General features: G+C 68.0%; 1 protein-coding gene, 1 long non-coding RNA gene and 1 other non-coding gene across 3 annotated transcripts; 1 reads left to right on the top strand and 2 right to left on the bottom strand.

The window, feature by feature from the left end:
• Nucleotides 1-452: 452 nt before the first annotated feature.
• Nucleotides 453-22,605, bottom strand: Chd4 (chromodomain helicase DNA binding protein 4). The gene is given in 52 exon segments (XM_048337193.1): nucleotides 453-515; nucleotides 633-653; nucleotides 655-797; nucleotides 1,233-1,428; nucleotides 2,895-3,020; nucleotides 3,022-3,028; nucleotides 3,113-3,221; nucleotides 3,317-3,454; nucleotides 3,545-3,616; nucleotides 3,940-3,976; nucleotides 3,978-4,070; nucleotides 4,153-4,252; nucleotides 4,616-4,682; nucleotides 4,685-4,766; nucleotides 4,768-4,785; nucleotides 5,018-5,095; nucleotides 5,097-5,163; nucleotides 5,321-5,349; nucleotides 5,352-5,392; nucleotides 5,395-5,428; nucleotides 5,430-5,456; nucleotides 5,543-5,631; nucleotides 5,734-5,820; nucleotides 5,903-5,983; nucleotides 5,986-6,078; nucleotides 10,824-11,003; nucleotides 11,084-11,293; nucleotides 11,296-11,320; nucleotides 11,753-11,833; nucleotides 11,835-11,878; nucleotides 13,331-13,448; nucleotides 13,545-13,676; nucleotides 13,778-13,919; nucleotides 14,033-14,206; nucleotides 14,295-14,416; nucleotides 14,622-14,759; nucleotides 14,849-15,049; nucleotides 15,144-15,335; nucleotides 15,761-15,857; nucleotides 15,997-16,128; nucleotides 16,239-16,444; nucleotides 16,540-16,743; nucleotides 17,023-17,262; nucleotides 17,510-17,688; nucleotides 17,817-17,952; nucleotides 18,039-18,136; nucleotides 18,139-18,165; nucleotides 18,455-18,693; nucleotides 18,798-18,916; nucleotides 19,138-19,353; nucleotides 19,482-19,603; nucleotides 22,419-22,605. Coding segments are annotated over 52 exon segments (5,727 nt in total). The 5' UTR covers nucleotides 22,519-22,605; the 3' UTR covers nucleotides 453-497.
• Nucleotides 4,055-10,933, top strand: LOC125344892. The gene is made up of 4 exons (XR_007209665.1): nucleotides 4,055-4,093; nucleotides 9,137-9,146; nucleotides 10,573-10,576; nucleotides 10,804-10,933. It is a non-coding gene; the product is annotated as an uncharacterized LOC125344892 (long non-coding RNA).
• On the bottom strand, nucleotides 4,313-4,447 carry LOC125344894. Its single transcript, XR_007209667.1, has one exon. It is a non-coding gene; the product is annotated as a small Cajal body-specific RNA 11 (non-coding RNA).
• Nucleotides 22,606-22,849: the final 244 nt, after the last annotated feature.

Raw genomic sequence — 22,849 nt, forward strand, 5'->3', positions numbered from 1 at the left:
CCCGCCGCCCCCGGGGCCCGGGCGCCCTTCCCGTCACCCACGCGGAATCAGAGCGCTAAAATACAAGGAAACCTTTATTTTTCATTTTCATCAAGAAATTCGCTGTTTGCTTTTTTTTTTTTAATGCTTTTGGTTCTTTTTCTCTTTTTTTTCGTTTTGTTTCCGGTTCTCGGCTTTCGCCCCGCCGTCGCCGCCGGGGCCGGGGCCGCGGGGTTCCTGGTATGAAAAAGATGCCAACAGAGGTAGCTGTGTCTCGCCCAGGGCTCCGGCCGCTCCGCCTCCAACGGAGGAAACAACAAACCGGACGGGGAGGAGGAGGCTCAGCCGCCCGCCCGCCCGCGGGTCCGCGGTCCCCCGCGGTCCGCGCGAGACGGGGCGGCAGCCGGGCCCGCAGGCCCCCGCCCCCGAGGCCCGCGCCCCTCCGAGCCGGGCCTGCAGCGGGCGGGCGGCGGGCGGGGAGAGGCGGCACCGAGCCGACCGCGGCCGCCACCGGCGCTTCACTGCTGCTGAGCCACCTGCGGGGAAGGCGGGAGGGGTCAGCCCCGGAGGGACGCGCGCGCACCACACGCACGCACGCACGCACACACGCACGCACGTCCCATCCCGCCCCCCCCCAGGGCGTCGGGGCCCACCTGCTGCGGGGGCGGCTCCGGGGGCCCGGCTCGCCAGGCGGCTGAGGATGTTGCGCTCCGACATCTGCAGCCGCACGGCCACCGGGGGGATCCGCGCGATGGTGGCCGGGAGGCGCGTGACGTCCGCCTTCATGTCGCTCAGGAGCTCCTCCAGCTGCTTCAGGACTGGGGGGGGGGGGAGGCCCTGAGCTGGGCTTCCGCCCCCCGCCCTGCCATCCCCCCCTCGTCAGTCCACCTCCAGCGCCCCGGGGGGCACGGAGCCCCGACTTCCTCTAGCTGGGGGGCTGCGGGAACCGCAGGGGGGCAGCCTTCCTCTTTGCTTCCCTTGGTTTTATGGGCGGGGGGGGGGGGGGGGGTGGAATGGAACCCAGGGCGTGGGGCGCTCCTCCCTGCCCTCCTTCTCTACTTCCCCCACGAGCCTGCCTGCCTCCGCCCAGGCGGAAGGGGCCTCGAGTCACCAGACGTCACCTGGGCACCCCGGAGGACACCCTCAGGCTCCTGTGCGGCCGGGCCGCTCTTGGCCTCCAGGAGCTCAGCGGAGGGGACGGGGGGGGGGGGACACGGCGCCCCGCCGCTCTGGGCAGGAGAGCCACTGACTACCTTTGTGCAGGACGGCGTTGGCCGGCTTGTTCCCGGCCATGGACTCCTTGGACAGGTGCTGGTGGCTCTCGGCCAGGCACTCCACCTCGGCGAAGCGCGTGTTGAGGGCCATGGAGGGGTGCGAGGGGTCCTCCGACATGTTCAGGTACGCGGCCCTGCGCAGCTGCTCCTCGATCACCAGGGCCTGCTCCAGGAGCTGCGGGCGGCGGACAGCGGGCTTCACCACCGCGCCTGCCGGCCACGCAACACCCTCCTCCCCACGCGACACCCCCCTCCCACCGCGAACACACCCCTCCCCACGGCGGAGGCTCCAGGTTTTGTTTATTTTCCAGTCCTGGGCCTTGGTCTCGGGGCCTGAGCACTGTCCCTGGCTTCTTTTGCTCAAGGCTAGCACTCTGCACTTGAGCCACAGCGCCACTTCTGGCCGTTTTCTGTATACGCTGGGGACTCGAACCCAGGGCTTTGTGTGTATAAGGCGCGGTGCTCAACCCCTAGGCCACCCCCCAGCCCTGAGGCTCGGGGTTTAAAGCTCAGTCTGTACATTCTCCATGCAGAAGCCATAAAAACTCGGTTTTCCTGAGTAAAATATAGACATACACGCCAAGAAACGCGGCGAAGCTGCTGGCGCAATGCACATGCACCAAAAATGAAAGGAGAGCGGGAGTCGGGAGTCGGGAGGGGCTTTGCGGAGTGGAGATGGGGGCCCCGGAGGCCGAACCGGTCCCTGTGTGCCCACGGGACAGGACACCGGGGAACGGAACTGTGTGCGGACGGGGGCGGGCAACCGGCTGGAGTCTGAGACCTGAGGTTCGAAGCCAGCCGAGGCAGGAAAGCCCGTGGGACTCTTATCCCAAGGAACCATGGGAAAGGCGGAAGTGGTGCTGTGGCTCAAATGGCGGAGCACCAGCCTTGCGCCAAAGAGCCCCGAGAGCCCCAGGACCCGACTCTCCTCTCCAAGTAGCCAGCAAAAAGCCACGGGTGGAAGAGGGCGGGACGTGGGTGAACGGCTGGGCGAGCGCGCAGCGTGGCTGTTCGCTGCCGGAGCCGGGGGGGGGGGGGGGGGGGGGGATGGGGGGGCCGGCTGTCGCGGAGCCTCGTCCTCGGGGCCCAGGAGGAGCGTTCTCAGCGCCTCGGGGCCGCGATCCCCGCTGACGGCCCTTGGGGTGAGGGTGGCGGGCTGGGTGAACCCTCGAGGCCCCCTGTCGGCCCCAGGCAGCCGGGGCGTGGGGGGGGGGCGCGGGGCCGCAGGGGCGCCGCGCGGGCCGGCGCCGCCATCGGGTCCGGGGTGCGGCGGGTCTGCGTCCCTGGGAGGGGGGGGGCCGGGCTGCTCGCGGCCGGCTCGGCCTCCCCCGCTGGACCCCGGCCCCTCCCACCTCGGCCTGGCGCCGCTTCCTGCCGGCCTCCCCGGTCCTCGCCGCCCGCCGCTCTCCACGCGGCACCCGCGCTGACCCAGGCCCCCGAGCCACCGCCCCACGGCGGCCGTCGGCACCCGCGCACGCGCGGCTTCAACTCCGCGCACGCGCAGCTGCCTGGCCCTCCACTCCGCGCACGCGCGGCTCCCTGGCGCGCAGCTCCAACACCGTGCACGCGGCGCGGCGGAGCCTTCGGAGGGCGCGAGGGGGGGGGAGGGAGCCCCCCCACCCCCCACCCCCCCCGGCTCACCTTGAACCTGCGCGCCAGGAACTTGTTCTTGATCTCGAGGAAGTTGCCGCGGTTCATCTCGCCCTTGAAGGGCTCGTTGAGGATGGCGTAGCGCGGGTCGTTCTGGATGTCCTGCCACCGCGCGTAAGCCGTGGCTGCGGGGCGCTCAGGACCGCAACGGGCGACACCGCGACCCCCGACCCCGACCCCCGCCCCCCCACCCCCCGCCGCAAGGATACTTGATGATGCCGGCCAGCAGCCAGTAGTCGTGGCGCCGGTGCCAGATCTCGTAGGTCTTCTTGGTGACGGTGGCCGCGCGCTCCTCGTTCTGCCACAGCGAGTGCAGCTCTGCGGGGGGGGGGGGGGGTGCGTGAGCCCCGCCCGCCCTCCGCCCCGGCCCCCCCCCCCACCGCCGCCCCCCCCCGCCCCGGCCCCCCCCTCACCCGTGAAGCCGCCGTCGGCGATGTTGAACATGAAGCGCTGCTTGGCGCTCTTCTTCTGCTTGTCGTCGCTCAGCTCCTTGGGCGTCTCCCCGTTCTGCAGCAGCAGCTCCTTCTTCTCCTCCTCCTCCTTCTTCTCGTCTGCGGGGGGGGGGGGGGGGGGTGAGGTGAACCCCGCTGCCGCCGGCTCCAGCCCTCACTCCCCCCCCCGCCCCCCGCTGCCAGCACCACCCTTGTCCTCCACCACCACGGGGGTGAGGTCGATGGGCGGCTTCTCCTCCACCTTCTCCACGTCGGCCGCACCTGCGGGCACAGCACGGGGGACCTGCGCACGGGAGGCGGAGCGCCGGGCTCCCGCCGCCCCCCATACTCCAGGGCCGAGGTCTGGGGGTCGGGGTTCAGACGCAGCCCGCACAGGAAAGCCCGAGACACTCATCTCGGAGCTGGGGCTCCCCGCGGTAGACACGGGCCTCCCTCCCGCCAGCGCCCTCGGGGCAGCGCCCAGGCCCTGAGTTCCAGCCCCAGGAGGGGTGCCCCCTCCCCCCTGCCCAACCGGAAGTCACTGTTGTGAGTCCCAGGGGGCTGCGGGCGGGACAGCGGGGTGCTTGCCAGGGTGGACACCCTACCTTTGGCCTCCGTGTCCATGGGCTCCTCTGTCCTCTCCCTTCACGTCAGCCTTTTCCACTTTCTCCTCGCCACCAGGAGGCTCAGCCAGGGCCTTTTCCTCCTCTGCGGCCGGGGCGGGCGGCTGGACACACTTCACGGGAGCAGAGGCAGGGGGTGAGGCGCCGGGTGGGGGGGACGGGGGAGGGGGGCGCGGCCGCCAGGCCCCCCCTCACCTCCGCGCCCGCCTCGGGCGCCGCGGCGGCCTTGGCCTCCTTGTCCCCGTCGGCGCTCTCCTCCTCCTTGAGGCTGTTCTCCTCTAGCTTGACGCGTCCTCTGCGGAGGGGAGCGGGGCCGGGTCAGCGGCGGGGCTCGCGGCTTCCCGGGGCCCCCGAACTTGTCCCCTCGTGCCTTTAAGAGCCGGACCCATCCTTCGGGCCCGCCCTCCTAAACTGAGGGGTCACTGTGTGTCCCGCCAGGCTGCGGCGCGCGTGGGGCTGAGCACGGGCCGCACGGGCGTGGCCGGGACGGGGGGCGGGCGTGGCCGGGACCCGGTGGGGCGTGGCCGGGACCGGTGGGGGCGTGGCCGGGATGGGTGGGGGCGTGGCCGGGACGGGCGGGGGCGAGGGCCGGGACGGGGTGGGGGGGCGGGCGTGGCCGGGACGGGCGGGGGCGTGGCCGGGCGGCGGGGCCCGGGGCTCACCGGCGGGGGGCGCAGGGGCGGGCGTGTTGGGCTGGGTGTCCCCCGGCGTGGAGGGCGTCGGGTCTTGGGAGAGGGAGACCCCGGCTGGGACATTTTCTTGCTTTCCTCGACCTCGGCCAGTTCCGGCATGCTCCAGCGCCCGTTCACTGTGCTCGAACTCCTGCACCTGCCGCCCGCAACCCCGACAAGAGCGCGCTGAACCCAGCTCGGTCCCGGGGACGGCGGCTCAAAGCCCGCAGGGCGGCCGCAGAGCGCGAGGCCCCAGTGAACCACCAGGAAAACGGGCTCAAGCGGCGCAGGGCCAGCCGTGGGGGAAAAGCAGCTCGGGGACGGGCTCGGGCCCAGAGTTCACGCCCCACGCCGGGCGACGCCGGTGGCCAGGCGCGGGCGGGGCTCACCTTCTTGCGAATCAAGGACATCACCCCGATCCTGGTGAGGACGTGCTGGCGAGAGAGTCCTTCTCGGGGGACCCCGTCTCGCGAACGTCTCGGCCCCGTCGGCCCCCGGCTCGCACAGATGCCGCATGAAGAGGGAGACGTAGGCCCTGCGGCGGAGAAGCGGCGTGGTGAGCGGCATCGGTGCCCGCGGGGCGCGGGGCGCACGCCTGTGATCCCCGCCACTCTGGCTCCCGTCCCCGAGAGCCGCCACGCGGCCGGGGGAGGGCTGCGGCCGGGTGGGGGCCCCCGGGCCCCGGCTCTCACTTGAACTCCTTCTCCGACTTGCCGCGGAGGTGTCGCGGACGAGCCACTGCGTGGTGAAGGCGTCCTGCGGCGCATGCCGTACCGCATGATGGCGTTCAGGAACGCCTTTCCGCTGGCGCGCGTTGAAGCCCAGCACCTGCGCCGCGGGGGGGGGGGGTGAGCCGGCCGCCGCGGGCACGCGCCCCCGCACCCCGTCCCCCACCCCCAGCCGCCAGCACGCACCTCGATATTCCCCCCGACGCGGGCCAGCAGAGGCGGCAATGGCTTGTCTTTATCATTGCGCAGGCCCTTGCGGCTGGGCCTGCGGGGAGCTGCGGGGAGAGGCGGGCGGGTGAGTGGGGGGGGAGCCGGGGGAACCCCGAAGCCAGCACCCTGCACGGAGCACTCAGCACCCAGCACCCGGGCCGGCTCACCTTCCGATCGCTCATCAAAGTCCTCATCGCCTTCCTCGGAGGCCACCGAGTAATCGGACTGGTTGTCGGACTGGTCGTCCTGCCAATCTGGGGGGAGAGGGGGCGGGAAGGTGAGGGGGGGTGGGGGGGGTGAGGCGCCCGGGCGGCGGGGGCGGGGCCGGCCACGCACCTCGGTCCTCCTGCGAGCCGTCGTTGTAGTTGACCTGCTTGCGGATGCGCTTGCCCTTGCCCAGGTTGCGCGCCAGGTCTCCTGCTGCTGCTCGTAGTGGTGCCGCAGCAGCTTCTCCCAGTAGTCGGGGTCCACGCTCTCCTCCTGCTTGATGATCTCCCGCTCCACTCCTCTTCCTCCTGGGACACAGGGAGGCCGCGACTCAGGGGCGCCCCGCTCCCCGGGGTCCTGCGGGGCTCGGGAGGAAGCACCACAGGGACACACGCGCTGCACGCGTGCGCGCTTCGGGGCAGAGCCCCAGTCCTTCTAGATCCTTCTCCTGATACACACCCAGGAGAGGAAAAGGAGAGAGCGGGAGAGAGAGGAAAGCTGCACAAGAGCTCCGTAGAAAGCACGCGGCGCAGACACCCCAGCAGCTCGGTCTCCCCTAGGGTCCTGAGGGGGGCTACGGGCCCCTAAGTCACGTGTACAGCGTGACACGTTTCAGAACTGCCTCATCATCTAAATCACGCGTGGCCACAGCGGGAAGGCGCATCAGAGCACCTGCAAGTCTTGAGGCCGCAGCCCAGGTTGAACTCTCAATCCACGCGTTGGGGCGCAGAGAGAAAACGGAGAGGAATCAATAAAAAGTGCCTGTGAGGCTCAGACAGAATATCACACAGGTTGAAATCTATGAAATGCTCCCAAGTCCAAAATCTGAACCACAACAACCAGCTGCAGGGGCCCACGCCAGTCACCCTAGCTACTTGCGAAGCTCAGACCTGAGGATGGAAGTTCAAGGCCCGCCGGGCAGGCAAGCCCATGACACTGATCCCCAGTTAACCAGCAAAAGCCAGTGGTAGAAGCCAGGCACTGGTACTCAGCCCGTCATCCCAGCTCCTCAGGAGGCCTGAGATCTGAGGACGGCGGTTCAAAGCCAGCCCGGGCAGGGACGTCCAGGAGACTCTGATCTCCAAGGAGCCACCAAAATACCAGAAGTGGCGCCGTGGCTCAGGTTGTAGAGCGCCAGCCTTGAGCGAAAGAAGCTCAGGGACAGCGCCCAGGCTGTGAGTCAAGACCCACAACTGACCAAAACAAAGCAAAACAAAGCTAGTGGTGGAAGTGTCTCCACAGTGACAAACTTAAAAGGACAGCATAGTATTTTTGTGTGTGCCCCAGTATGGGGCTCTGAGTTCAAGCCCAGTACACACACACACGACTGAAAACACTTCTGGTCCAGCATTTCAGATGCAGGACACTCAATCTGCTAATCCCAATAACTTCCATCTTGGGCCATAATCTTGAGACGGAAACAATATTTGTAATAAATTACTTCTCTACTTAAAACCCAGAGTGTTTATGTAACACAGCATGTGTGCTTACACACCTGTCACAATGCCTGAGTTCAGGCTGGGCGCCTGGCTCGGGTGGGGGAGCACCAGGCCCCGGGTCCCAACCCCAAACAATACCCAAGATGAAGCCCTCGCCTGGTGGTGTCAGAGCTACAGTCCAGTGTGCTGCGGAGAGACTGTGTACCGCGCGCCGCTCGCGTGATGTGTGTGTGTGTTACTGTGCACTTTTATAGTGACATAGGACACACACAATGCGTGACACACATTTAGAGTCTATACAGAAATAAGCTTTCAACCAGTCCACTAAGAGGTTAGTCTCAGGAAGTTTTAGTATTTTGTGAGCTAAAAAAGTCTAAACAGGCTGGGGATATGGCCTAGTGGCAAGAGTGCTCGCCTCGTGCACATGAGGCCCTGGGTTCGATTCCCCGGCACCACATATACAGAAAACGGCTAGAAGTGGTGCTGTGGCTCAAGTGGCAGAGTGCTAGCCTTGAGCAAAAAGAAGCCAGGGACAGTGCTCAGCCCAGAGTCCCAAGGCCCAGGACTGGGAAAAAAAAAACAAAAAAACAGAATTGTCCTTGTTTACTGTTGTTTTGGCCTCACCTCTGCCAGGCAGGAACTCTTAATGCCTATTACAAGTATGTGCGCTTCCCCGTCCCCCACATGACGAGATCTGAACTCGGGGCCCTGTGCTCTCACCCAGCCTTTTCAAAAGCCTGCCTGGAGGCTCTACCACTTGCAAGTGACAGTAGAACTGTGTGCGCTTTCCGCCTGGGCTGGCTTTGAACCATCATCTCCAGGACCCTGCTGCTTAGGAGTAGCTAGGATTACAGGCGCAAGCTTTACTTCCTTTCCTGATGTCATGAACGGCTTCCCAGCCTTCCTGCCACGAGAGGCCTCATCAGACACACACCAGGGACGCGCCAGGGACTAGAACCGGGCGAGCGGGAGTCAGAACAGCGGCTGGCTCAGTTGTCTCGGAACTGTGGTGGAGCTGAGCCCCATACATACGTGTGAATCCCCTTCTGCTTTAGACAGAGCACAAAGCCAAGCGCTCTCAGGAGGAGGCGGTGCGGCGGGCCCTGGAGCCCTGGTTCCTCCGAAACGGAGGGGGGGAGCCTCGGCCCCACCCCGGAACCCACTCCCCATCGGCGCAGGTCTGGGCAGGGCACAGGCCCGCCACCCCGCCACGCAGGAAGCCCAGGAGGAGGAGGAGCGCGCATGGCCTCCCGGGCTGCGGACAGCAAGAGGCCGAAGACGCAGAGCGCGGGGCCCCGGCCCTCCGCACAGCACCCCCAAAAGAGGAGACCCGGCAGGGAACGGTGCCCTGGCCGCCGTCGGAGGACAAGGGCGGGCCTGCTCCGGCACAGGGCGTGCTCAGGAGGCAGGCCTGGGGGGGGCCACCTCCCCCCGCCCCATGCTCACGCCGGAACCCCACGCGCTCACACACACGCTCACACATGCGCACGCACACACACACACACACACACCCCGAATCAAGTTTGTGTCAAGAGTGTTGCAGAGGGAACAAGGCCGCTCTTTGCTCTTACATCGCGTTCCTGCCGGTCAGGACGCAAACTGAGACAGGGCCATCGCCATCCAGAACAATCCCAACAGCGTCCGGCGGCTGAGGGCGCTCTCCCGTGGACCACTGGGAAAGACGGCGGAGGCGGCCACCGGAAGTCCCGCCCACCCACAGGAGGAAGTCCCGCCCCACTGACAGGCTTCCCGCCCCAGCGCTTGAAGGGGAGCAGCAAGAAAAGCGACTTTTGCCAGGTCACGTGTCCGCCCCCCCCCCCCCCCCCCCAGCCTGTCCTCCCAGCGACTCAGGAGGCCGCGATCAAAGCCGGCCCAGGCAGCAAAGTCTGAGACTCTCATCTCCAATGAACCAGCAGAAAGCCAGAGGCGGAGCTGTGGCTCAAGTGGCAGAGCACCAGCCTTGAGCAAGAAGCAGCTCAGGGACAGTGAGCGCCCAGTCCCTGAGTTCAAATCCCATGACCGACCAAAAAACAACAGAAAGAAACGTGCTCTGTAGCCGACTTAGGTCACCATAAGCCCCCGGTACAACACCGTTGCCGTAACAATAACTTCAACACAGGGAATAACTGCTAGAGAAGACAGAGGCCACTAGCTAAGCAGGAATCTCGCTGGCCGGCGCTCCACCACCGGAGGCACCACTGAGAAGCACACCGCCCGTGGGGTGGGTCTCCCCCGTGATCCTGGCTGCGGGGACCTGCACATCAGAACCCAGAGCCAAGCGGGGCGGACAGTGCGAAGACTTTCCTCCGTTAGCCACCAAAAGGCAGGAAGTGGAGCCGTTGGTTCAAGTCACAGAGCTCACCTTGAGCAACAAAGCTCAGGACAGCACCGGTCCGGAGTTCACGCCCTACGTACTCGCACACACACACAGACACACACAGTGACACATCTGTACGTACATCCCCCGAGCAGGGCAACGCGGCTCGCCCCTGTAATCCTTGCTGCTGGGAAAGCAGACGTCGGGGTGGATGGTCTGAGACGGGGCAGATGAGAAGGTGAGGCCGCTGGGCCCGCCCTCATCCCGGCCTACTCAGAAGGCCGAGATCCAGGGTCACTGTTCCGCCCCAGGCCGGGCGGGAACGTTCCAATCCGTTTCCAAAAACTAAAGTGGAGCACCAGCCTTGAGTGGGAGGCTCAGGGCGAGGCCGGGGGGCGCGTTCAAGCCCCAGGATGGGCATGCACGTCTGAGACCGCTGGGCGGGGTGCTCTGTGCTAGCACCCAGCCACTGGGAAGCATAGGCAGAGGAAGGCAAGCAGCCAGACAGGCCTCGGGAGAAAGAAAAAGGGGCCTTTTTTTTTTTTGCCAGTCCTGGGTCTCTGAACTCAGGACCTGAGCAGCATCCCTGGCTTCTTTTTGCTCAAGGCTAGCACTTCTACCTCTTGAGCTTCTGTCTATGTGGTGCTGGGGAATGAACCCAGGGCTCTGTATACGAGGCGAGCACTCTACCACTTGGCCACATTCCCAGCCCAAAAGCTCCATTTTTGAAAAACAGCAATGTCAACTGAAATAACTTCAAAAGTCACATAAATTGTACTGTGGTTCTTGATTTAAAAGGGAGTCCAGAGAGCCAGAGGATGATGCCGGGCACTGGTGCTCACGCCTGTAATCCTGGCTACTCAGGAGGCTGAGAGCTGAGGATCATGGTTCAAAGCCAGCCTGGGCAGGGAAGTCCATGACACTCATCTCCAATGAACCACTGTTGAAACCGCGAGGGGCGCCGGGACTCCGAGGGCCCAGGCTAGGTAGGCCCTGAGCTCCGCCCCAAGACCCACAAGAAGTGGAAAGGGAAGGGGCTGGAGGCGCGTCTCAGGCCCTGGAGAGCTTGCCTGGCGCCGTCAAGCCAGTGCCACCTGGAGAGGGACCAGGGGCCATGGCTGAGCCCGGTGACGCCAGCCCCGGGAAGATGAGCCAGGAAGACGACAGCTCGAGGCCAACGGAGGCGAAACGAGGACCGCGGGGGCCGTCACCCACAGCGCAGCTCGGCTCAGAGGCGCGGCTGGAGAGCCGAGAGGAAGGCCCGCGGCGCGGAGGCGCCCCCGGCCCGGCGTACTCACCCCCATCTCCTCTTCCCGCACCACGTACTGCGCCACCTTGAAGGAGCTCAGGTACTCGTTCATGCCCTGCAGCTCCGTGTCCTCCGTCTCATCCTGGTTGCGGTCCAGCAGCCGCTCGATGGCCTTGTCGTCGTAATGGATGACGCTGCTGTCCTCGCCTTCCTTGCTGTCTCCTCCTGCGGTGAACCGGGGGTCTCAGGGCCCGCGCCCCAGCCGCCCAGGGTGCCCCCCCCCCCCCGGCGGGAGGCCGGCTCACCCCCGTCCGTGGCTTCGTCCTTGAACAGCTCCTCCGTGCCGAACTTGAGGATGTCGTCCAGCTCCTGCTTGGACATGGAGCCCGTCTTGGAGCCCAGGCCCGGCCGCACCACCAGGTGCGTGAGCATCATCTTCTTCTTCGCCACCTGCGTGATGCGCTCCTCCACCGACGCCCGCGTCACGAAGCGGTAGATCATCACCTTCTTGTTCTGCCGATGCGGTGGGCCCGGCTGAAGGCCTGGGGGGGCAGGGGAGCGGGACGTGAGGCCGCCATCTTCCAGGCCACTCCCTAGGACACTTCCTCCCCCACCCCCCCCCGAACACCGCCCACTCCCCTGCTGCCCAGAACAGAGCCAGAGCCCACCCAACTTCTAGAAAGTTCCACGCCACTAAAAGGCCGGAGCTGGTGGCACACGCCCATCCTCCTGGCCTCTCAGGAGACTGAGATCTGAGGACCAGGGTTCAAAGCCAGACCAGGGAATAAAGTCACCACCAAAAACTGCAAGTGCAGCTGTGGCTCAAGTGTGAGTTCAAGCCCCAAGACCAATACACACGCACGCACACACACGCATGCACACGCACGCGCACACACACAGAGTCTGTCGTTTTTCACCTAAACAACTAATTCCGGATGGTGGAGGCGTCGGAGTTTAAGGGCTACCCCGCTCACCTGAATGTCGTTATGGGGGTTCCAGTCAGAGTCATAAATAATAACTGTGTCAGCTGTGGCCAGGTTGATGCCCAGGCCCCCCGGCGCGAGTGGAGAGCAAGAAGCAGAACTGCTGAGCACCCGGCGCTAAGGAGGGAAGGGGAACACCGTTACTCCACTCCTCACCCCTCAGACGCACCCCCGACTCCTCCAGTCAACAGGACGCAACCCCGACTCCTCCAATCTACCAAGACGCAACCCCGACTCCTCCAATCTACAAGACGCAACCCCCGACTCCTCCAATCGTAAGACACAAACCCGACTCCTCCAATCGTAAGACACAAACCCTGTCTCCACCAATCATAAGACACAAACCCTGACTCCACCAAACATAAGACACAAACCCTGACTCCTCCAATCAACAAGACACAACCCCCGACTCCTCCAATCAACAAGACACAACCCCGACTCCTCAATCAACAAGACGCAACCCCGACTCCTCCAATCGTAAGACACAAACCCTGACTCCACCAGTCAACAAGGTGCAACCCTTGACTCCTCCAATCATAAGACACAAACCCTGTCTCCACCAATCGTAAGACACAAACCCTGACTCCTCCAATCATAAGACACAAACCCTGACTCCACCAACATAAGACCCATCCCCGCTCCACCAAACAAGGTGCAACCTGACTCCACCAATCAAACCCTGACTCCACCCATCAACAAGGTGCAACCCCTAACTCCCCAGTCAACAAAACACACCCTCTATGCCCAATCAACTAGACACAACCCCCGACTCCACCAACCAACAAGGCGCAAGTCCCGATGCCCACCAATCAACAGGAGGCAACCCGACTCCCACCAATCAACATTCAACTTGTGACCCCACAAGATGTAACTCCTGACTTCACCAAACAAAGAGGCAAATCCTCAACCCACCAGTCAACAAGAGGCAACTCCTGACCCCACCCATCAAGACACCACCCAATCCCACCCACAGGAAGACGCATGGCAGAACCGCGCGGGAACCGTGGTGGTGAGCGAGGTGGTGAGCGAGGTGGTGAGCGAGACACTCAACAGCGTGGGGGAGGGGGGGGCCACAATCTCAAGACGCGGGCGGCTCCCTGGCCAGGGACAATGGCTACAGACCCCCCGGCACCCAATGTGGACCCCACGCTCACCCCACAGGGCGCCCCATACCGGCCAACACGTCTACTGAGGCCAAGGGGAGACCGCGGACACCGCCCAGGAGGACCCACCGCGTCCATCCCGAGTGTGCGCGCCAGAGAAGCGCGGCGCCCACGCCTGAAACCCCAGCGACCCGGGGGGCCGGGACAGGAGGACGCAGCTCGGGCAGAGTCCGCGGGACTCCAACCCCGCCCACTAGCATGGCCTGGCCACGGGGGCACTGGCGCCTCGATGGTGGAGCGCCAGCCCTGGGGTCTAACGAAGAGCACGGGCGCTGGCGGCCCCCGCCGGTCCACCCGGCTGCCCAGGAGGCTGAGCTGTGAGGACCGCGGTTCAAAGCCAGCCCGGGCCCGGCGGCCCGGCAGAGTCCCGCGTCCGCGGAGCCCGCGGGCGGGCAGCGGGGCTCACCGTTGAAGCGGTCGATGGCCTCCTGGCGCATGTTCCCCGTGATGCCGCCGTCGATGCGCTCGTACTTGTAGCCCTCGTGCTCCAGGAAGTCCTCCAGCAGGTCCAGCATCTTGGTCATCTGGGAGGGGAGAGGGGGCGGGCGGGCGACGGGGCGTGTGGTGGCCGTCCTCCCCGCTGCGCCCCCCCCGCCCCCCCTCCCCGCCCCGGGCCGCACCTGGGAGAAGATGAGCACGCGGTGGCCGCCCTCCTTGAGGTTCTTGAGCATCTTCTGCAGCAGCAGCAGCTTCCCCGACGCCCGGATGAGGGCGCTGCCGTCGTACATGCCGTTGGGCATCTTGGGGGCCTCCTGCGGGCGGGCGGGCGGGCGCGGATGGGGATGAGGGAGGCGGGCGGGCGTGGGGGCGGGCGCGCGGGGGGGGGGGGGTGGGGGGCGGGCCGGGGACCCACCATGGCGGCCACGGGGAAGAGGTACGGGTGGTTGCAGCACTTCTTCAGGTCCATCACCACGTTCAGCAGCGACACCTGGTTGCCGCCGCCGCGCGCGTTCAGGGCCTCGAAGTTGCGCGTGAGGATGTACTTGTAGTACTTCCTGCGGGGGGCGGGGCCGGGGGCGGGGCCAGAGGGGCGGCGTGAGCGCCGGGCCCCGCCCCCCCGCCCCGCGGCCCGCCCCACCCCGCCGCGGAGGGCGCGGGCCCCACTCACTTCTGCATGGGGCTGAGCTCCACGCGCACGATCAGCTCCGTCTTGGACGGCATGTTCTTGAACACGTCCGCCTTGAGCCGCCGCAGCATGTGCGGCCCCAGCATGTCGTGCAGCTTCTTGATCTGGTCTTCCTTGGCGATGTCCGCGAACTCCTCCAGGAAGCCCTCCAGGTTGCTGGGGGGGGGGAGCAGGGGGACGTGACCGGGGAGACCCACACAGCGGGGGTCCCCGGGGGGGCGGCGGGCGGGCAGACCACACTCACTGGAACCTCTCGGGGGTGAGGAAGTTGAGCAGGTGGAACAACTCTTCCAGATTGTTCTGCAGGGGCGTCCCCGTGAGCAGCAGCTTGTGCTGCAGCGAGTAGCCATTGAGAACCCGGAAGAACTGCGGGGCAACGCACGTGGACAGGGGTGAAGACAGGGTGCAAGGGCGCCCCGACCCCAGCATCCTCTTCCAAGGCTCGGCCAGGCGGTCACCCTGGCCACGCAGGAGGCCGAGCTCCGAGCACGCGGGCTCAGGGCCAGCCTCGAGCAAACCAGCCCGGCCCCGCACCCCTGGCGCCCCACACCCCACGCGCCCGGCGCCCCACCTTGGACTGGTTGTTCTTCAGCCGGTGGGCCTCGTCCACGATGAGGCAGGCCCAGTCGATGGAGCCCAGGATGGCCATGTCGATGGTGATCAGCTCGTAGGACGTGAGCAGCACGTGGAACTTCACCGAGGCCTCTTTCTGCGCGAGCGGGGGACGCGCGGGTCAGCGCGCAGCCGGCCCCCCCCGCGGCCCCCCCACGGCGTCCCCGGCCCCCCGCGGCAGGCTACCTTCATGCGGGAGGCCTTCTTGCCCCCGCGGATGGCGTTGTCCTCGAAGGAGAACTCGTTCTCGCGGATGATGGCGCGGCTGTCCTTGTCGCCCACGTAGGTGACCACGTACATGTCCGGGGCCCACATCTCGAACTCGCGCTCCCAGTTGATGATGGTGGACAGGGGCGCACTCACCAGGAAGGGGCCTTTGGAGTGGCCCTGGGGGGGAGGGACGGGGAGCGGGGTGAGCACGCGGCACCCCGGCTCCCCCCCCCCCCCGCACGGGCCGCCCGCCCCGCCCCGCGCTGCCCACCTCCTTGTAGAGGGAGTAGAGGAACACGGCGGTCTGCACCGTCTTCCCCAGCCCCATCTCGTCGGCCAGGATGGTGTCGGTGCCCTGCGCCCAGGAGAAGCGCAGCCAGTTGAGGCCCTCCATCTGGTAGGGGTGCAGGGTGCCGCCCGTGGCGTCCAGGTACTCGGGCTGCCGCTCGTACTTCACCGTGGGCTGCGGAGGCAAAGCCGCACGTCAGGGGCAAAGCCGTCAGCCGCGTCGCACACGCACGCCTGTCATCCCGGCCCCTCCAGAGGAAACCCAGAGGCACTGAGCCACGGAGGGAGGGGCGCGAGCCCCGTCCCCTAAAAGCCTAGGAGCCGGGCGTGGTGGCTCCCGCCTGCCGTCCCGGCTACGCGCCAGGCTGAGATCTGAGGATGGCAGTTCGAGGCCAGCCTGGGCAGCGAAGTCCGTGAGACTCTGCTCTCCATCGACCGCACAAAGGCTGGAATGAGCGGCGCGCGGCTCAAGCGCTGCACTGCTGGCGTTGAGCACACGAAGCTCGGGGGCGGCACCTGGGCCCCGAGTTCGACCCCAGGACTGGCCCAAAGGACGGAGTGGCGGGTAAAGACGGCGCGGCCCTTGCCGGCCCCACTCACGTCGACCGTGGGCGTCTCGGGCGGCCGCTCCAGCTTCCGCAGCTTCACCTTCTTCAGCTTCTTGCCGGGCCGGCCCTCCTCGCCCCGCATCAGCTCCCTGGGGAGGGAGACAGGCATGGCCCCGGGCCCCGGGTGCGACCACCAACCCTCCCCTGGCGGGAGGCGCGGCTGGGGCCCGGCGCCCGCCCCCGAGTTCGAGTCCCAGGCCCGCACAGGAAGCAGCTCCGCCCCCGCACCTGTGGTTCCAGTAGCTCTGCTTGAACAGGTCGTAGTCCTGGATCTCCACGTCCTCGCTCTCCCACGACGCCTGGTCGTAGGGCAGGTCGCGCCACTTGATCAGGTAGTGCACGTGGCCCTTCTTGTCCACGCTGCGGGGGGGGGGGGGGGAGCCGTCAGCGGGGGGGGGGGGAGCCGTCAGCGGGGCGCGAGCGGGCGGCCCGGCGCGGGGAGGCGGGCCAGCCGTCGGGCGCGCGGGTACCTGTGGTTGAGGATGCGGTGCACCATCATCCACTCGGGCTTGATCCCGTAGCGGTAGAAGCGCTCCTCCATCTCCGCGAACTTGGGGTCCTTGTTCTTGCGCTTGCGGCTCTTCTCCTCGTCGCCCCCGAAGTCCCCCGACGGCGGCTCGTCCATGTCGTTCTTGCGCTGGTAGTTGCGGAACATGACCTGGCAGTGCAGCTCCAGCTGTGGGGGGGGCGGAGAGCGAGGTGAGGGGGGGGTCAGGCTGTGCGCCCCTTAACCCTACCCCCCCCCCGCCAGCCTGGTCACGCCCGCCTCACCTGCAGCTCCGACACCCAGGAGCAGTGCCAGTACGACATGCCCTGCCACTTCACGAAGAACTGCCGCTCCGGCCGGCCCTCCAGGGGCTTCGGGGAGGGCGTGCTGGGGTCGGCGTCGGGGGGCCGCGGCACGGGCGTGGGGGACGGCGGCTGACCCCACTTCCAGATGAGGATCTTCTGCACCTTGCCCTTCAGAGCCGGGCACTGGGGGGGAAGGGGTTCCAAAGCGCGGGGGTGAGGGCCCGGCGCCCACCCGGGACGCCTGCAAGCCCGGCCCACCCCACCCCGCCGCCCGCGCCCACCCGGCACCACGCCGGGCGCCCGGAGCACAGGGGCGCGGTTCAAAGCCAGCCGGGGCGGAGAGTCTCGGGACCCGAGAGGTCAGGAGGGGGCGCGAGGCGCCGTGGCCCCGTCCGCGTCTCGGGGGTGTGCTCAGCCCGTGGCGGGGGGGGGGGGGGGGAGGGGCACGCGGGCCGCGCTCACCGTGCAGCGGGGGCAGAGCCACTCCCCGTTGGGGATCTCGGGCAGCGGCGGGTTGAGGCAGTGGATGTGGTAGGAGGAGGGACAGGTGTCGCAGCAGAGCAGCTCCCCGCCGTCCTTGCACACGCGGCAGAACTCCATGTGGTGGTCGTCCTCCTCCTCGGGGTCGCCCCCGACCTCCTCCAGGATCTCCTCGCCCTCCGAGTTCTCATCCTTGGCCTCCCACTGGATGCCCTCCTTCTCCTGCGGGGAGGGGGGCGGGGCCGCCGTGACTCCGCCCGCCCCGCATGCGCGGCCCCGCCCACTGCCCCCTGGGGCGCTCTGGGCATGCGCGGCCCCGCCCACTGCCGGCGGGGGGGGGGGGGGGGGGCGCTCTGGGCATGCGCGGCGGAGGGCGGCGCTCTGGGCATGCGCGCGCCCCGCCCCGCCCCCCCCCCCCCCCCCAGGCCAGCCGGCCGCCCTGGGTCCCCGGGGCCCGGGGGGGACTCACGCAGTGCGGGCAGCTCCACTTGCCCTCGGGGGCCTTCTCCATGTCGGGGTCCAGGCACACCATGTGGTAGGCTCGCGGGCACGTGTCGCACAGGATGATCTCGCCGCCTTGCTGGCACACCTCGCAATAGTCCTGGTGGTCTGTCTCATAACCATCCATAGCAGTCACCTCCTCCTCGCCTGGGCAAGGAAGAGGGAGAGCCCAGTCATCAGAAACAAAACCCGCCGCCCCCACCCCATCTCCGGAGGGAGATGCTGCCGCGCCCGCGCCCCGCGCCCCGCGCCCGCGCCCCACGCGGGACACGCACCTTTCTTCTTCTTCTTGGTGGTGCGCAGCTTCTTGCGGCTGCGGCTGCTGCGGCTGGTGGAGCCGTCCGACACCGAGTAGCTGTTGATGCTGGCGTCGTCGAAGTCCGACTCCACGTCCAGGTCGTCGTCCTCGCTCTGGGGGGGGGGGGGGGAGAGGGTCACGCGCACGCAGCGGCCGGCGCCCTCCCCCCTCCCCCCCACAGGGGGGCCCCGCCTCTCACCGAGGACCTCTTCCGCTTGGAGCCGAAGCCCCCCAGCTTGATCTTGAGGGGAGCCACTTTCTTGGGCTTGGGCTTCTTGGCGTCGGGGACGCGGGGCTCCCCTTGGGCTTCCTCCGAGCGTTGGGACCTAAAATCCGAGCGGCTGCCGGTCAAGGATGGGGAAGGGGCTGGGCAGGTGGCCTCGCGGTCCAGGGCTCGCCCGGCACGCACGAAGCCCGGGGTTCGATTCCCCGGCACCACGCACGCAGAGAAGGCCGGAGGGGGCGCTGGGGGTCAGGTGGCAGTGCCGGCCTTGAGCGGAAGAAGCCAGGGACCGCGCTCGGGCCCCGAGTTCAAGCCCCAGGAGCGGCAGAGATAAACGACGGGGACGCCACCTCCCCAGCCCCCCGGACGGGGCGGGGCGGGCCGGCCCCCACCTTTGCCCTCCTTGGTCTTGGCCTTGCGGATGGGCACCTCCACGGGCGGTGGCGGGGCCGCCTCGGTGGCGGTCACCATGCTCTCCACCACGGCCACGGCGGCGGCGGCGGCAGCGGCCACCGAGGCCCCCGAGCTGCCCTTGAAGGGGTTGTTGGTGCTGAACTCCCTCCACTTGGCCCCCAGCACCATCATCATCTTGGAGACGGCGATCTTGGGGTTCTTGGCCGCGATGAGGGGTCTGACGAGTAAAGGGGGGAAGATGACGTCCCGGGAGGAGGGGGGAGCAGGCAGCCGGGCGCGGGGGAGGCCTCCCCCCCCCCCAGCCGGGGGCCCCGGGGTTACCGGACGAACTGGCTGAAGGCCTTGTAGTTGGTGAGCGTGCGGTAGTCCTCCTCCGAGAACACGTGGTCGATGTCCTCCATGCCCCACTCCTCCAGGAGCTGAGCCGAGGACTTGGGCTCCTGCAAGGGGGAGGACGGGGGGGGGGGTCGGGTCAGGGCCACGCGGGGGGGCTGAGCGGGGAGGATCGCGGTTCGAAGCCAGCCTGGCGGGACGCCCCGCGAGGCGGTAACCCTCATCTCTGCGTGGCCCGACGCCAGCCACGTGTGGGAGAGCTCGGCGCCGGGCCCCGAGTTCGAACCCCGGTACCGGCGCGGGGCGGGGGGGGGGGGGAGCCGGGCACCTTGGAGTCGTCGTCGTCCTCCTCCTCCTCCTCCTCCTCCTTGCGCTTGGACTTGCTCTTCTTCTCCTTCTTGGGCCCCAGCTTCTTCTTCTTCTTCTTGCCGGGCGTGTAGTCACTGCCCTCGCTGTCCGAGCGCAGGGCCACCTCCTCCTCCTCCTCCACGAACTCGGGGCCCTCCCCAGAGCTGTCCCCCAGCTGCCGGCACAAGAGCAAACGCTGGAGCGGGGGGAGGGAGACAGACACCACACGCTGCCACGCTGACCTCGGGCCCGGCCCAGAGCGGGACGGGCGCCAAGCCCCCCCCACCAGCGCCCCCAGTGCCCCCCACCAATCACCCCCCTCACCTCCTTCTTCTGGCGCTTGCTCTTAGGGATTTTCGGGTCTCGGGGTTTCTTGGGCTTCTTCTTCTTCTTCAGCTTTGGGGTCTCTGCTTCCGACAAGTCCTCTTCGGGATCCTCTTCGTTTTCTGCGTTCAGAAAGCCAAGTAAGCCCCGGGTTCGATTCCCCAGCACCACGCACAGAAAAAGCCGGAAGTGGCGCCGTGGCTCACGTGGTAGAGCGCCAGCCTTGAGCAAAAAAGCCAGGGACGGCGCTCAGGCCCCGAGTTCAAGGCCCAGGACCGGCACAGAAAGACTAGCACGAGGTGAGGACGGACGGGGCGCGCCGGCTCCCCTTCTCGCCCCAGATTCCTGCGCACGGGCGCAAGCCGATACCCGGGCGCGCGCAGACAAAGGGAGAGCTGTATAGAACCCGCACCGGGCTGGCCGGCCGCGCCAGCCCCCCCTCCCCGGGCAGCCAGCCAGGCTGCGGCCGCCTCTGCCTCCTTCTCCTCCAGCCCGGGAGCCCTGCACGGCTCCGCACAAACACCCGGCCCAGGGCGCCCCCCGGGGGGCCTCCTGCGAGCCCCCCACAGCCAGCCACCCCCCCACCCGCGCAGGCCCGGGGCGGCAGCGACCGAGCACCCAGCACCCGCTCCTCGGCCTCCTCGGCCCAGCTCCACCGGCCCGCCCTCCCCCCAGCGCTCCCAAGTCCTCGCCGCTCCGGTGGACGCGCTCACGCTCGCGCTTGCACACGCACACGCACACGCCTCAAGTTCAGGTGCCAGCCTGGCCCCACGCCCGCTGCCCAACGCGTTTCCCTTTCCCCATCTCCAGCACGGCTCCTCCCCGCTTCTCCCCCCCCCCCCCAGTTTCTCCTGGGTCAGCCAGCCTCTCCTCCCCAGAGGCCCAAACCAGCCCAGCTGTCACCGGCTCCCCACCCCCCCCCCAAATCCTCCTCCCATCTGGCTCCACCTCCTCCCGCGCGCACACACACACAAAGCCCCGTACCCCCCCCCCCAGCGCCTGGGCAGGGCGAGGTGGGAAGGGGCGGAAGGGGGGGCAGGGGTGGGGGGGCGCGGGGCCTTCGTAACCGACAGCCACCCCACCTCCCTCGGCTCTCCCCGCTTCCCCCACCCACCCAGCCCCGTGTTGGGGGGGGGAGTGCCGCCAAGGAGCCAGAGCCTCACCCACGGAGGGAGGACAGGGAAAATGGCTCCTGACCACAGCAGGCAGCCCGGGGCACCCAGCTGCCAACAGAGGCTGACAGGAAGTGGCAGGGAGGCGGGGCTGGAGGAGGCCGGGAAAGGCCCCCCCAAACGACTGTGGGGGGGTGGGGGGCCACAGGTGCAGGCGCCACCCATCTCCAACGCGGGGTTGACACGGTTTGCAAGAGGTCCCCCCCCCAATGTCCTGGGCAAGGAAAAACCCCAGGACCCACACAAAGAGCAACGCTTCCTCCCTCTCTCTGCGCCCGGCGCTGTCTCTGCGGCGGGCGCTCTACCGCCTGAGCCACGCCTCCACGGGCCGCTTTTCGCTGGCTGCTGAGAGAGCCTCACAGACTTCCCTGCCTGAGCCGGCTTCAAACCCGCCTTCTCACCCGAGCCTCCTGAGCAGCCGGGATTACAGGCACCTGGCTCGCTCCGCGTTCCTCGCCTTCAAATGACCGCGAGACGCCCAGGCCGGGCGGCGCTGGGGCTGGAGCACAGAACCCATCGGCCCTGACCGGAGGGGCACCGACGGCTCAGCCTGGGGGACGCAAGCCAGACGTTCCCGCGCGACACCCGTGGCTCATCACCCCGCCACACACCTAGCAGCACGCGGGGGGGGGGGGGGGCAACAGCCGGCCTCCCCCCAACTCCGCATCCGACGCGGCGCTCCTGACACCCGGGACGGGCCTCGCCATGCCTGGCTCTGCTCTTCCAAAGCCACACACAGGTCCCTGAGAACGGGGACCCCACGACCCGTCCCCCCTTCCCCTCGCAGCCCGGGATCAGGGTGGGACTGCAGCCTACTGTCTTCTGGGTCTCACCCCAACCGTCCCTGTCACCCCAAACCAGGTGCGTTTCCACCGCTACTAGCACTCGAGGCGGACGGGGCCGGGACTGACCCATGGCGGTCCAGGAGCCCCCCCCAAACTTCTCAGCAAACTGGCTTGAAAGGAACGACGAGAGACTCGGGAAAGAGAGGCAAGGACGGGCGTGGCAAGTGGCAAAACTGGGTCACGCTATTGCCTGGGGCAGAGTTCACTCAGCCCCCCCCCATGTGGAGGTCATGGCGGTGCCCCCGGGGGCCCGGGCCCCTCACCGAAAAAGGATGGGAGAAGGGAGAGCGAGCCGGCCTTCCCTTGTACCCCAGGTCCCCCCGAAGCCCCCTGCCCCCCTGAGGTCCTCCTCGAAGGCCTCAGGGTGAAGGATCCCCAGAGCGTGGCCGCCACCGCCTTCATCTTGGCGCTGTCCCCCACTTGCGGGGGGGGGGGCGGGGGGACGGCACATTCCAGGCGACACAAAGACAGAGAGGGGAAAGCGGCAGCAGCTAGAAAGTGGGGGGCAACCTGCTCCCCCCCAGCTGCACAAAGTCAAGGAGACTTAGCCGTGGGTCCCCCAAATGAGGAGAGACAAGACGGGGCGAGCCGATCCAGGGAGAAGTGGGGGGCGGGCGCCCCGGAAACACACACACGGGGCATGACCCCTCACCCACCTGCAGGAGCAGCACCCCCGAGGCCGTGGGAGGGAGGAGGGCGCCCTCCCCTCCCCTCCCCTCCCTCCCTCCCTCCCGCCCCCCACGTCCCAGCGACCCCGCGTCCGAGGAGCGCGATTCAAACTTCCCACACTTGCGCGGAGAACCAACCGGCGAGCGATCGGAGGGGGGGAGATAACGAGAGAGAGACGGGGAGGGGGGGACGGCGCCGCCCGCCCCCGCCCCCCCGCGGCCCCCCCACACCCCCCCCGGCCCCCCGGTCACCTGGGTGGGGCGGCGGCAGGCTGTTGTTGAGCAGCGCGTCCATGTCGTCGTCCTCGCTGCCCGCCGAGCACGGGGACGGGGAGCCCAGGCCCGACGCCATCCCCTTCCGCTCCCGGGCCCCGGGGGAGGGGGAGGGGGCGGGCGGGGGCGGGCGGGGGGGCGGGGGGCGCCCGGCTGCGGCGGCGGCGGCTCCGCCTGCGCCCTGGGGGCCGACGGCCGACGGCGGACCCGACCGAGTCACTGCGGGCGGACGGGGGGGGGGAGGGGGGAGGGGGAGGGGTGAGCGCGGGGGCCGCCCGGCGCCGCCCCCCCCCCGCCACCCCCGAACCCCGAGCCCGGGGCGCCCGGGTTCAACTTTACTTCCACAGTCCCGGGGCCGGAAGCGGGGGTCCCCGGGAGGGAGGGAGGGAGGGGAGGGGGGGACGGGGCCC

This window comes from Perognathus longimembris, unplaced genomic scaffold, assembly GCF_023159225.1.
Source record: "Perognathus longimembris pacificus isolate PPM17 unplaced genomic scaffold, ASM2315922v1 HiC_scaffold_4581, whole genome shotgun sequence".
In the NCBI taxonomy this organism is placed as follows: domain Eukaryota; kingdom Metazoa; phylum Chordata; class Mammalia; order Rodentia; family Heteromyidae; genus Perognathus; species Perognathus longimembris.